Source organism: Molothrus aeneus, chromosome 14 (assembly GCF_037042795.1).
Source record: "Molothrus aeneus isolate 106 chromosome 14, BPBGC_Maene_1.0, whole genome shotgun sequence".
NCBI lineage: Eukaryota > Metazoa > Chordata > Aves > Passeriformes > Icteridae > Molothrus > Molothrus aeneus.
Window position 1 is genome coordinate 13,078,017 of NC_089659.1, and position 14,541 is coordinate 13,092,557.

Here is a 14,541-nt window from a genome sequence, read left to right on the forward strand (position 1 = left end):
AACAGGCAGCCCAGGGGAGGTGGTGGAGTCACCATCTCTGGAGGTGTTTAAGGGAAAACTCAATGGGACACTCGGTGCCATGGCCTGGCTGACAAAGTGTTGGGCCATCAGTTGGACTCAGAGATCTCAGAGAGACTTTCCAGGCCAATTGAGTCTGTGATCCCTCCTTTCAGACAATACTTTTTTTAAGATTTTTCTGAGTGGTAGGAAATATTGTAGGGTTTATGTATTTTCAGTTTTGCCACAATTAGTTTGTTGCCATACTGTATTGATTCAGGTACACTGAGGTGCCCTGTCAGCGTGTGATAGCCAGAAACAGGCACTGCCTGTGGGAGATGTTACCTGACCCGGGAAAGGATCGCATGTGGGGATTGGGGATTCAGTGCTTAAGTGAAACCTCTGGAGAGCAGAAACGGGGCCGATTATGTCACCGGGTGAGCTCTGAGAGGCTTCGCTCGGCTCCCCGGGACCAGCACACAGCTCCTGCATACTCCTCAGCCAAGGAGGGCTGCGCGGGCCGAGGTGAGGCGGCGGCGAGGAGGTGCGAGGCGACGGCGCGGTGACTCAGCCGCGGGTACCGGGAGGTACCGGGGGCACACAGCGAGACCGGGACCGTGAGGGGCCAGCCCACGAGGGGCCGGGCGGGGCGGCCCCTGGAGCGCGGGGCGGGGGACCCCGCAGAGGGGCGGGGCGGGCGCTGTGTGTGTGTGACAGGTGCGGCGCGCGCGCGCCCGCCGCCACCCCGCTTCCCCCCTTCCCTCCCTCCCCCGCCCCGCGCGCGCGCGCGCGCGCCGCCATGAATATGCAAATGTAGGTATAATTGCCAGCCAATGGCGTGCGCGCTGGTCACATGGTGCTGGTGGAGGCTCAGGGAAGAGAAGTTGAGTCCGGGCGAGCTCGGGCAGCGCCGCCAGAGCCGAGCGAGCCGCGGGCGAGCGCCGCGCCTCCTCCGCAGGGAGCCCGCCGGCCGGGGCTCTGCCTGGACCATGCCGATCCTCCTCTTCCTCATAGACACGTCCGCCTCCATGAACCAGCGGGCGTACCTGGGCACCAGCTACCTGGACATCGCCAAGGGCGCCGTGGAGATCTTCATGAAGGTGAGTGCGCGGCGCCGGGGGAGCCGCCGCCCCCCTCGCCCCCTTCGCCCCGCTCACGCCGCTTCTCTCCGCTCTCTCCGCAGCTGCGGGCCCGGGACCCCGCCAGCCGCGGCGACAGGTACATGCTGGTTACATTCGACGAGCCGCCCTACTGCATTAAGGTAATGACCCCCCCGGCCGCCTCGGCCTCGCGGCGGGGCCGCCCTTGGCGCGGCGCGGCCCCGTCCGGCCCGGCGGCGGCAGCAGCAGCCTGTGAAGATGGCGGACATTTTGCTTTTGTATGGAGGAGAGAGGCTGAGGGCGCTGCTGAGATGGAGGAGGGGGGGGGAGGAGACGGGCGGGCCGTGATTCACCGCCCCGGCGCAACGAGGGGCGGCCGCGCTCCGCCCCCCGCGGGGCGGTGGCTCCGGCGAGGCCATCACCGCGCTCGGGCCCCGCGCAGCCCCGAGCCCCCCGGGACACGCGGGCAGGGTGGGGCGGGCCGGGCCCGAGCCCGGCGGGCAGGCCGGGGTCAGTTACCCCTCACGGCCGCGGGGCAGCGCGGAGGCCCGGCCCTGGCGCGGCTGTGGGTGTGGGACAGCACCCGCGGCTGTTTCCGCCTCTGCGATTGAAGGAGCCTCAGTGTTGGGGTTGTGTGTCCCCCTGCCCCGCTCCTCCCGCCCCGTTCATCCTGCTGAGTACGGTAGCCTGCACCGGTTCCGTGGAAGGGGCTCGCAGCCGCCACTCTGTGCAGGATTGTGGTGCGCTGGATGTGGAGCCATCGAATCACCAAGGTTGGAAGACACCTTTAAGATCACCAAGTCCAGCCATCAACCCCGTTCTGCTACTGTAATTCCTAAACCACTAAATCACATCATCCAGTGCCAGCCTCTTAAACACGGCCAGGTACAGGGACTCTGCCACCTCCCTAAGCAGCCTGACCTCCTGAATTCTGAAAATTTCCTTTCTAATATTTGATCTGAATTTCCTCTGTCCCAGCTTAAGGCCATTTTCTCTGGTCCTTGCTGCCGGCACAGCAGAAGAGACAGCCCCTATCTCACTGCAGCCTCCTGTAAAGGAGTTGTAGAGAATGATGAGGTTTGCCCTAAGCCTCCTTGAGAGTAAACAAGTCTGCCTGGCTGGCTCCTCTTGTCCCTGTTGTCTCATTCCTTGAGTTTGAGGCAAGTACAGCCATGCCGTTCTCCACTGCACCACGAGGTTTAGGCAGAAGTAAAAAAATAAATAATGGTGCTGCACCCCTTATGCTGAAGGCTGCAACTTGCTGATGGAAACATCCTAACTGAAAACGCTTAGGTAAAGTGTGTCACAGAAAGCATTGCTGTGGGAGTTTTAGAATCCTCCTGAATAGTCCTGGATTAGGACTGTATTTGCTCAGAGTAATACACTACTTACAGTAACTGTTGACCCATGCTATGAACACCAAAGAAGTTCACATACAAATACATTGTTGGTCATCCTAGAGAAAAAAGGAAAATATAGATCTCCCAGCTAGAACTTCTTGAGATGTTTAAGAAGTAAGCAGGCTCACTGGTGCTGTGTGAGCTTATTCACATCTTTGATAATGAGGAAATGTAATTATCATGAGCTATGAATCTTGGCTCCTTTCATCAGTAATAAATTTACACAGCTTTCTGAAGTGACAAGTCACAGAGTAAGTATTTATTGTTTGGTATTGCACCTTTCATTTTCCCAGAAGAAGGTGTGGAAGTAATTTCTGTGAATTGAAATCATCCTTGATTTACAGAAAGTTACTGTCAAAAAACCTCCATCTGCCTTGGAGAGATGTTTTTTAGACACAGTGCATACACCATTTTCCCAGTCCGTGTTTGTGCCTGGATGCAAACCCTAAGTCTTTGTTATGCCAGTGTTAACTGGATTTCTTTTGTCCTAGATTTCTTCTAGTTTTGTGTCAAATATTTCACAAGTGTATCTTATGTTTGAGGAATGAACTCACTCCCTGCAGTGTCAGCAAGCATACTGTGATTGAATAAAAAAACGACTTTGCTGCTGGAGGTCTGTGTGGTAATGCTACAGGTTATTACCACGTCTGTACTCAGATTTGCTGAGGAAGATCCTTGTGTTTAATAAGCATCTGTGTACATTCTGATGGGCTAATGAGCATCTGACTGTTGACAGTTTTAGTAAATAGTAATTGAAATAAATGGGGCTGTGATACCCATCATAGCATTCAGTCATATTTAATATACATTAAATAGCCGAGGGAAAGGAAAAGAACTGTGGTGCTTGTAACTTGCTAATGTTTCTTCTTAGAAATTTTTATTTCTGCCTTTAGCACACTGGTTTCTTAATTGGACCTTAAACAATCTTAAAATATTTTTTCAAAAAATTAGTAACTTTTCTAGGAACAGGCTGCAAATTCAATAAATATCTGATTATAGTAATTATGATCACAAGTGCAGCTCAACTATTGCGTAAAGACTTCATGGAATAATGAGTGTTACTGGGCTGTCATCATGTCTGTTCCTTGAGCAGAGAAAGCCTCACAGCAGTGATGACTCCCTGTTTGGAGACTTGTTCTCAAGACCTGCTCTGGTATTTATGATGTTCCCTCCATTGCGTTTTTTAACAATCGCAGTTGTTCCAGGAAAACTTCCTGGTCCAGGCCAGATTCTCTATGTCTTACAGAACATGCCTGTAAAAGATATAAAATCTGGTTTCTTTACTAATGCTGCTGCAGTTAAACACTTATTTCTCTTGATTTAGAGAAGGTAAAAACAAACCTGACAAGTGAATGCATTTTGCAGGCTTGCTTTCCAAGTATGTGCAGCAGTGGCTGCTTTATCCTCTTGTTTTCTTGATGATTTATACTAATTAAATTAGATAGTCTCTCAGATAGTTTACCAGTGAAGCACTTGAGGGAAATAATGTGGTGGTGGAGTTGAGACCACCTAGAAGGCAGAGGAATTACAGGAACTTGAGCTTTGGAGCAGGGGTAGCTGAAATACGTGCCTTGGGTTGGTTTGTTTCAGAATTTGTCTGTCTGTAGCATTAAAGTATTTCAAACCAACAGCACCGGTTCACTTTTGATGGACAAGAATATATCAAGAAAGTATTATGCATATGTGTTCCATTGTGCTAATGGAAGAATCATGCTATTGCACAAATGATTTGCCAAAATCTGTGAAAGTAAGGTGGTGTTTTTGAAACTGTCTTTAGTATAGATGGTTTGAAATTATTTACAGGACCTGTTGATTCTGTTTGGCTGCTTGTAGCTCTCTGTGCCATTTTTTAAACATGGAATTATTTATACTGTCAGTTTGCAGTGGGGCTCTGCAAAGAGCTGTGATTAGAAGTGTCTAAAGAGGAGTCAGGATGTTGTCCTGGGAAGGTGGGGACAGGAAGATGGGGATGGCAGGAATCTCAGCCCCACTCTGGCAGCAGATGCCTCTGGAACCTCGTCAGCTGTTTGGCTCCTATTTGTTATATAATGTATAGGGGGTGATTTGTGACAGCAATTACAGTGCAACCATTTATAGCTCTTACTTTGTTTCCAAAATACTCTACAGAAAGAGACAAATATTTAATATTTTAAAAGCATATTATGAAATGTATTAACCTTGTAATTGTCAAGTGATGTGATCCTGTATAGGTCAGTGGAAAAATGCCTGTACATTCTGTTGGATGTTGGGTCAAACTCCCATTTCATGAACTAGGAGGTTAAATTAGTATGTTACTTCATGAAGTAAGAATGTTCAGCCTAATGTTTTTAGTGTATTTTTTAGATTGAAATTGTGATAGGGTGCTATCTAGTGGGTCTGTCTTAGTGAGTGCCATGTTAACATGGAAGTGAGCCAGTCTGTTCTGGTATTTGGGTATCTGATTTTGGGTGTTTGGCATGCATGGGAAGGAAATAAGATGTACAGTAAAGCACCTTTGTGAAAGGTGTCTATTATTATTAAAACACTAGTGTTTAAATTTAGTTATGGAAGGAATTTACTTCCAGTGTGTATCCAGTTGGGCAAGAAAAAGGGGTTCAAGAGCAGCCTTGCTGCCTGGCAGGGTATTTGATGTTCCTGGCCTTCTGGCTAAGAGAAGTGCATTGTCCTATTCAGGGAACACAGTTCCTGATGTGTCCTTGTTGTGAGGACTTTGTGTCCATGGATTGCTGGAGCCCGGATATTGCTCCATCCCAGCCCTGTTGTGTCCTGGTGCTGCAGCACCTCCAAGCCTTGTGTGCCAGCCCCACCCTTCTCACCCTTCCTGCACAACCTGGCTGATCTGGAATGCCTGGGCAGGAGGGTGGCAGCGTGCCAGGCATGGCACTGGCAGCTCTGCACAGCACTGCCCCAGCTCCCAGGGCACATGGGGCTGGGGCCTGTCCTGAGCTCTTGGGGATGACCCTTATGGGCTTTTTTCATATATTTACCCAGTTGATTGATTTTCTTTTTGAAATCACATAAATTTCAGCATCCTCTGTCAAATATAGATGTATTTCTGTACTTAAGCACATGCTGTGGTATAAGTGGGCAGAATCTTAAACCCTTTTTTTTGTGTGAAGTAATGGTGCTAGAGTAAAAGTATGGAGAAAAGAGAACAGTCTTCTCACCTACCCTTTTCCCTGCAAGCTTTTCTTATTTTCCAGTGATGATGTTTCAGCAAGATCTATCTAGATTTGTCTGAAAATGGAGCTCATGCCAAAATCATAGCCCAGAGAGTTTTTGAAAAGGAAAGCAAGGCTTAACTCTTCATTTATTTTTTTCCATTCTTGATTTTTGTGAAACCTCGCATCCTGCAGTTTGTGGTTTTCTTGTGGATTTGGGCTGTAACTGGCGAGTTCAGGCCCAGACCAAAAACACAATGGTGGCCTTATGTGAAGTTATTGATTAACTGGACTGCCCTGTTCCCTTGTGACTGATATTTGGCTGCTGGCAGTGATATGGCTTTTCCTCAGGGCTCAAGGAATATTATTTATTATCTGGTCACAGAAATATGACTTCTGTTTTATGTTCTTCTGAGACTCTATCGTCTGACCTTCTTAAATGATATGGTCACAAGTCAGAGGACTGAGAGAACATAAGTTATATTCTGAAATACATATTTTCCTCCTTCTGTTGTGTTATACTGAATTCAGGAGTCAGCTGTGGCTGCACTGCAGAAATAGTCTCCATGAATTTGAGTGCAGAAATATGTATGTAGCTGTCTAAGAAGTAGCTCAAATTACTTTATACAGTGTATGTGAAACACTGCACTGTTTGAGATGTGCAAACTGGGGCTGATGGATAGGATGTCTTCCAGTTCCACTGCTGTTCCCTGCTAGCCTGAACATATGTTTCAGTGCTAAAGAGCTCCCTTGTGGAAACAGCTCTTCATGATGGACTCTGAGCAACCTCTTCTTTTTTCCCCTGAAATTCTGGAGTTGGATGGGGATATTTTAGAGGCTGGAGCAGGAATTTGTAGAGGCTTTTTTAAACATTTGTCAAAGAGTACTTATTGTATGTAAATAACCTGCTCATTTATGATATTGAAATAGTGCTTCAAAACTGGGAGTTCATAAGGTCACACTTGAGGAGACTAACTTTGCTGTCTTTTATTTCAGTGGCACAGAAGCTTCTGCAAGCATTTTTAAATTTTGCTTTCATGGAGAACCTGTGCTGCTGCAGAATGGAACCGATTACCACTCACTCTGCACAGGGCAGAGGCAAATGAATAAGCTGTGCTGCTGAAAGAGAGATGTGAGATCTGTTTGTCTGTTTCTGGAAGAAATTAGATCAGAGCTCCTGACTCTGAGCTGCAGGGAGAAAGAGGAACCCAGCCATGAAGCCTGTTGGGTTTGAGGCAAAGATCTGCAGGAATGCTGCCTGAGGTGGTAGGAAATTGGTGTGTTTTTCCACTTTTGTGAAGGAGGAAAACCTGAGGGATACCTAGTAAGCTTAACTGTAGCAGATCCACAGAATAAGCCTAAGTTGATTAAGGTTTTGCAGGAACATTTAGACACTGAAAATCATTGGGTTTTATATGTAAAAGATCTGACTTTTGGCAGGCATGAGTTCTTGGTGGCCTGTGCTGTGGAAGGAGTGGTGTGAGCAGCTGGGAATACACTTGGACGTTTACAAGCTGGCACTGGGGTGTGCAGGCAGAATTTTTGGTGCAAGGCAGATAGCAGCTGCAGGGGCAGGAGGGAGGCTGCTATCTGAGAGGTGAAAAAGGGAAGGAGAGCTGAGCTCAGTGGGAGAGGCCTATCTTTGTCTCCAGATATGCTGTTAATGAGGCACACACTTAGTGAACCCACTAGCCAGCGTTGTTGGAAAGGGGGAAAAAAGGTGCTGAATGTGGGACTGGGGGACTGGATGAAGGGTAAGCAGCACACACAGTGTCTGTTCCTGATAACTAATTCAGGAGACTGTTCTGTACTTGTTCAATGCAGAGAGATAACCATTCCTGTTCTACCACTACACACTTTTTGGGTCAGTTACAGCAGTATTTTTATTTCTGAGCACCAACATCTTCCATTGCCTGGGAAGTACTGCACACACCTCTCCTCCATGTCTTCCACTGTGCTTGTTTGAGGCTTTGTTATGAAATTTGTGTGTTTTCTGAAGGCTGTCTTTGAGCAGAAATGACAGGCAAGTTAAAGCCAGCAATTTCTTTTCCTCTGTTAAACACAATGACTTAAGGAAGAGAAACAGAAGTCAGTTGTTTAAGGAACACTCATGCAGATAGGATTGTCTGTTTTTTTTGAGGGCAAAACAAAATCAACTTAATACTGTTTGAGAATAACCACCAAACAGTTTTTACACACTTCTTTCAGTTTAACTGCTTTATCACTTAAATCTGACCAAAGAATGTGTACAAAAAAGTTCATTTTTTTAAAATTAGGCATCTATTCTGAAATTGGATAAGTAAGGCCATAGGCAGAAGGTTCTTGTTGGTACAGGTGGTAGGTTTGTATTTTACATACTGCAGTGTATGTGTCTCAGAATCTGAAAACATCTAAAAACGTATTTTACTAAAATCTTTGGAATCATCAGTTGGCATCCCTGCAGCAAGAAAGGAAGTATTGTAGTCCCTTTTAGCTTATAAAGGTATCAAATTGATTCCTGTAGAGAGTGTCCTTTAAAAAGCACGTTCCCATTCCTGAGAAACATCATACTGGGTAGTGTAAAACATGTTAAAATGCTTTTAAACATGCATAAGCATGCTGCTTTACTTCTTTGTGTCCTGGTTGTGAGTTGTAGTAAGCAACCTTTTCCAGGAATTGGTGTAATGAGGCCAGAACATTATAATGAGGAATTTTGTGAAAAGTAATGTACCTTTTACTTTAAAAAAAACCCCCAAAGCAGTAGTAATCAGGGTGATTCATTCTTCTAAAAGGGGTAGTTTTGTGCCTTCTGAAATTGAGGTATTTTGTAAAAAATCAAATTCATGCAAGAACTTAAAGGTGACGGTTAAATTTTTGAAAGGATTTGATTTAAATGGAAGGACAGTTCAGAAATTAACTTCTTGATAGGTATGAGGGACTGAACTCTGCTTAGCTGTCCTTTTTATTACTATAATTTTGAAGTAGTCAAATACTGGAACTTGTGCTTTCACCTGCTGCCTGTCTTCACAGAAGGACAAGTGTGTGTTGCTGGGTTAATTCTTAATGAAAATATTTTAACTGGTTCTGCTCCTACAGGAATCTGCAAAGTAAAAGCTTGCTTTTTTCATGTGAGGTGGGTTTCTGCTTTGTACTGTGCAATAGATGAGATGCCAGAAGCCTTGAATGGAAACCCTCATCTGTTGTTCATAGCCACTATAGCAGTTTATATTTTCTTTTTTTTATTTGGTTCTTTATTTGGGCTTGGACACATTCAAAGATGTAAGCCCTTAAGACTACAGGATAAACTAGACAAAAGTAGATAGGTTTGCATTAAGAGGCTTTACTCATCCTCAGTGCAAAGGTCACTTTTATTTTAAAAATAGAAGCTTAAAATGTGGAATCAAACACTTGAGTTGGATCTCCCGAGTTATATTTTTGTAGGGAGGGGTTCTGTAAGGAGGAAGGTGCTTTGTGTGAAGTTGGTGGTTCCTGGCACATGGAATCTTTGTGGTCTGCCTCTATCCCTTTTGTGCTGTTATTATTTCAGTTTCACTTAGAAGTTGAAAAAAGACATTTTTGAAAGATGTCTTTTTTTGTTGGTGTATATATATGTAAAAAGGCCTGGGCATTTCACCCTGGCTGTGTGGTGTGGCTAAAAATATGCACAGAACACATGTGTGATACCTTGAAAATGGGCATTCATTCTTTTTGAACTTGATGAGAGCTGATGTAGTATTTGATTGGCTCACATTTTAACAGTGGAAAAAGGTAATTCAGATTGCAGGCACTTCTACCTTGTTCAGCCTTGCATATTTTATAACAGCTTGCCAGGAGGAACTAGGATTTGCAGCAGTGGTGCAACAATGATGTTTTGAGCTTGCTGTGATCTAGAAAAGATGTATCTTAGTGCTGTCTCCTACAATGTTCTCATACCTCAGGCACGTTCTGTACCGTGTGCCCTGTGCTCGGGAGCTGAGTGCTTTTGGGGGGAGCAGTGCAACTCCAAGGGCCCTGGCAGAAGGTTCCAGATGGCTTCAGCCTTACTGATTCTCTTCACTGTCTGTGTTTTGAATGCCTATATCCTTGATTTTATTTAATAACATAGACTAACAAAAAAACCCCCAAAAACCCAAAAAACTCACCACCAAAAAACCCCACCAGAAATAAAAAAAACCCAAACAATGTAAAGAGCAGCTGGTGCCGTTCTGAATTTTAAGTGCAGATTGTTACTTAAATAATTCACTCTTGTAGATTGAGTCTTGGAATTTCTTCTTCTTTCTTAAACTTTATTCTTACAGTGCACCTCGTAATAATGGAACTCTTATGCTTTTACACCCCCAAAAGATATAGCAGGCAATAATTGAAAGGAATTTTTTTGCGTTGTATTTTTTCTGGCTAATTTCAGAATACTTAAAAAACACATAGCAATCAATTTCAGCTGTAAGCAGCATGAGCATGTTTAAGGTTCGAGGTTTTAAGAATGTACCAAGAGATTCATTCTTGTAAAGAGACTGTTATTGTGCAGATCAGACTCTGTAGTTGCCCATAGACTTGTATTGATCTGTATATTCACTCTGCAGAGCATTAAAAAAACAAACTTTATTTTGGTGTAAGAACTGAGATTGACAAGGATCTCTGAAACTTGAACTGCTTTTTGTCAGATAGGTAAACAAGTCTTGTTTTGTTTTAAAATAGCTGCTATTATTATTATTATTATTATTATTATTATTATTATTATTATTATTATTATTATTATTATTATTATTATTATTATTATTATTATTATTATTATTATTTTCTGTCCCACCCAGTTATGATTCTTTCCATGTGTATCAATGCAAATTTCAGCATAAGCAGCACTAGATTTATTGAATGTTATTCTAGACTAAAAAAACAAACAGTTGAGAATGCCTTAATTTTACTTTTTAAAGATAAGGCAGTTGTTGGTTTGTCTGTGTTCTCACAGATGCTTTTAAAATCTTAAATGTGTGAAATAGTGTTTGGAAAAGTAAGGATCTTGATAAGATGGATGTTGTGGAGCAATTAATTGGACAGAAAACAAAGATCTACAGTGTGATTAAGCTGGTGTTGCTATGCTCTGCTTCTAAGTGAGTATAATGCATTAGCACTGGTCTTCATAGCTTGTTAATGGTTCAGCCAGTGAGTTTTGATTAAAAAAAAAAAAAGTTAAGCTCTGCTTTGTGGGAGAATGTGCATCTGTTGAGGCAGAACACTTGGTGCCTGTAGCTGCTGCCAGGGCTCCGGTGGCTCTCCCAGGCTGGGATGTGGTGGGATGGGAGGGCTGGATCTGGACCATGTGCCCTGCCCTGCCTGGGGAGCTTTCTCTAATCAAAAGAGCTTCGGCTCAGGTAGTTACTTTTGGTCCAGGTGACTCTTGCATTGAAAAGAAATCCAGCCTTGCCATGATCTGAAATAAAAATCTAACCAATAATAATGCTCCCAAGGCCATCAGTGTATTTTTGGCTGTATAAGAATGAAGTTATTTGCTAGGCTGGCTAGTGGATATTTCCATGAGTATATGGATTTAATGGTCGTCTAAAGTATTTATTTTCCTCAGCACTGCCTTGAACAGCATTTCACACATGAATTGAGGAAAGCTGGTGATTAGATGACTCCTAGATCCTTGAGTTTTGAAGTAAATTTGTAATACCTGTAGCACTTTGGTGTGCTGCTCTAGTTCTGTGATGTGCTTTTGGAAGGAAGGAGGAAGGAATGTGGCATTTTGCAAAATAAATATGAAACATATTGTGTTGTTTCAGTTCTGGGCTGTAAAGCCAGAGTATCATCAGTAATGTTTTTCCACTTGGTTTCCAAAAACGTGCAGTGAGGGATCCCTTGTGTTGCTAGCAGCTACTCTGTAACCTCTTAGCTATTGCCATTGTTCCTTGTGGCTTCTCCAGCCATGCTGAGTGTAGGAAGGGACCAGGAGAAGGACAGAGCTGGGGCTGATTGGTATTGAAAGCACATTTGATAGGCTGAAAGAGCAGCAGGCACTGTGAGAAGCTGAAAATCTTTGATTGAAACCTCCACATTTCTGCAGTTGCCCTCTCTACAGTGTTTGGATAAGATGCACCTATAATGGTATTTCTGAAATGACTGCTATGCTGCTGAACAGGAGCATGGAGCCTCTTGTTATGCTTACTGTGCTAAGCCTGCAGACTGTGTGATTACTTCTGTGTTCCCTCCATTAAGCTGTTGTGTGAAATGTAGCTTGTTCTGGTTCAGCTCTGTACTGAAATATCCTGGCTTCTGGAGAATTCCTCAGAAATAGGTACTTTTTTAACTGGATAGTGTTTTTCTATTTAAATAAGAATGCTTTTTGGAACAGGGTGATCCCACGATCTCTTTGGTATTTATACTTTCCTTTCTTCATGTGTTTCCTTTTTTCCTTGTACAAGAAAAAGTGCAGTAACTGTCAAAATACATGAAATACTGATGACCAAAAAGCTAAATCCAGAGATAGATTGAAGCAGGAGCAGCAGGTAATAAATAAAAATGTAGTGTAGGCTTTTTTCTTTCTGCTTGGCATTGATTATTATCCCTTGGTTCCAAGCAGTTTCCAGCTTTGAGTGTTCATACAGCTTCTGCATTTGGCATTCTTATAGCAGGTGCTGCTTCTCTCTAAATGCTGATATTAACAAAAGGCCCCAGTACTTGTTTCATAACTGGAGCTTAAGAACCTCTCTGCTTGTGTTTTGCAGGGGTGTTGTGCCTTAAGATTATCTGAGTTGTTTGTAACACAAACATCTTGAATTCTTCTTGAAGGAAAAGTGTTTCTATGTCTTATTTAATGGTGAAGTCATCTTGAAAGGACAGGGAATTGCATGATGTAGTTTGACTGAGCTTTCTTTGGGTTGGGTTTTTTTATTTTAAGGTTTCATGGAGAAATACTTTTTTCTATACAAGATGAAATAGTTTTCTGTGTAGCTGACTGCCTGTAATAAAAGCTGGCACTTAGATGCTGTGTTAGAATGTAGTTAACATTCACTAATGTGCTTTAGAAAACCAACTGGTTCGATCTGTCTCTAGAAATTATTCAGTCTGATGGGTGCAGGTACAGGAGAGTTCAGCTTAGAAATGTGCAATTGCAGGGGATCTCCTGGGCATCTCACTTCACACTGTAGCCCTTCCTTGGAGTGCAAGGCCTGGATTGCTTTGAGGGGAGGTGAAACTGGAGGGTGCTCCCCAGGCACTGAGGGGTGTCCAGGAGGGGCTGCAGTGGCTGTTGTGTCCCAAGGGACAGCTGCAGGTGCCTGACACCTTCCCTGCACTGTTTCCAGCTGTGCAGGGAAAAATAGTGTGGGTGAGGGCAGGAGAGATTCTGTGTTATCAAAGTACATAGTGTGACCCAGAGAAAAAGGAAGAATTGTGGTGCCTGGAGGTGGATGGAGATAGAGGGGTCTGCAAACTGGCAGCTTTCTGCTAAAAATCTGGTGTCAGACTGTATCAGATGTGTGGGATCAAAGGAATCCTCTACTTCAGTGTCTTCTTTTTTTAAGATGTGTTTTTTTCTAAAGATGTTTTAAAGCAGTTTATGCTTCTCTGGTCTCTTGGAGATGTTTTATGTATATTAAACTTTTGTGATATTTTATTTGAGTGGAATTTAGGTGCTTTTAAAAAAAACTCAATTTTCAGAAAGTCCCCACTGGATTTCAAGAAGGACTTTTGATGGATGGTTTTCAGTTTGAGTGTCCTAAAAAAGCAGCAGAAATAACTTTACAGGAAGAAACAATTAACTTACTATTCACAATCCTTAGCCCTAATACTCTGACCTGGTGCTCACTAGCTGTGATGTGAGGAGGACCAAGTGATGCTTCTGTAGATTCTTCACTGTACTTGACTGCTCTGTGGGGTTATTGAGGCAGTAATTTAAACCTGTGAATTGATTACCTGCTCAAATACTCCTCAGATGAGAACTGAGGAGGGTCTTTGTTAGGCAGGTCTCAGAGCAGCCAGCAGTGAGTCCTGCAGCTCCCTGTGCTCAGCACTGCCCCAGTGATGAGCTCAGTTCACACTGTGTGCCAGTGCAGATTTCAGATACCAGAGGTGGGTGCTGTGCTGCTCTCTGTGCCAAGAACAAAAAAAGAATTGATCTTGGGAGTCTCTTTGCTACAGGCTGTTCAGTGCTTTGCAGTGACAGGACTGGTGTGCTGCATAGAACAAACTAGAGAGTGGTAGTGCTGAAATGAGAAGAGTTCTGCAGCCAAAGGTACAGAAAACCTGAGAGCTCTGTTGCCTCAAAAATGGCATTCATAAGTATTTGGAGGGGAGTCAGTGTCTGTAAGTGTCTCTTAGAGCTGTTTTTCTGCCCCATTTGCACAGAGAAACGTTTGTGAGTATGAAATTAGTAGGTGATTAGTAGGTCATATGATTTTGAATTATTTTAGGAAAATGAAAAATGTTAAATAAAAATGTATTTGGTGTTCATAGTGTAGTCAGTGCCTTTCTTCTCCTGTGTGCTAATTTTAGCCAGCAAATCTTCGAACACCAAATCAAACACATGGGCATTGGCTGCTCTGTAGTGACAAGCAGCCTTACCCTGTACTTCATGGGCAGGGGACACAGGTACCAGCACCTGTCCCTCTCCCTGTTTGTGCCAGAACTGGGGTGGCCAAGACAGTCTTGGCTTGCTAAAACTCCTCTGCCAAAGTTGTCAATGCTCAGGCAGGGAATCTCAAGACTACAGAGGAAGTTATTCCCTCCTGCAGCACGCACTGAGCAGTGCTGGGGCTGGGTTCAGGAGATTTTAAAGAGATGAAGATACTTGGGCATTTGGGACGCAGCCCCCTGAATTGTAGGGTGTCCAAAAGCATATTTGACTTCTGTACAAAAGAAATATCTGCTTGACTTTGGCTCAGACATGAGCAGGTCTGAGTTGTGGTC

The 14,541-nt window shown here is 44.0% G+C and overlaps 1 protein-coding gene across 5 annotated transcripts in view; it reads left to right on the plus strand.

Annotated features, from left to right (window-relative positions):
• The first annotated feature begins 880 nt into the window (after positions 1 to 880).
• LOC136562555 (integrator complex subunit 6-like) overlaps positions 881 to 14,541 on the plus strand; it is a 40,036-nt gene continuing 26,375 nt past the window's right edge. For 2 of the 5 annotated variants that reach the window (XM_066559460.1, XM_066559461.1), the window contains exons 1-2: positions 881 to 1,097; positions 1,181 to 1,258. In XM_066559460.1, coding sequence (XP_066415557.1) covers positions 987 to 1,097; positions 1,181 to 1,258 — 189 coding nt within the window. In that variant the 5' untranslated portion in view covers positions 881 to 986. The remainder of the gene's footprint in view (positions 1,098 to 1,180; positions 1,259 to 14,541) is intronic. The other 3 variants (XR_010784525.1, XM_066559457.1, XM_066559458.1) reach the window with 2 other exon arrangements.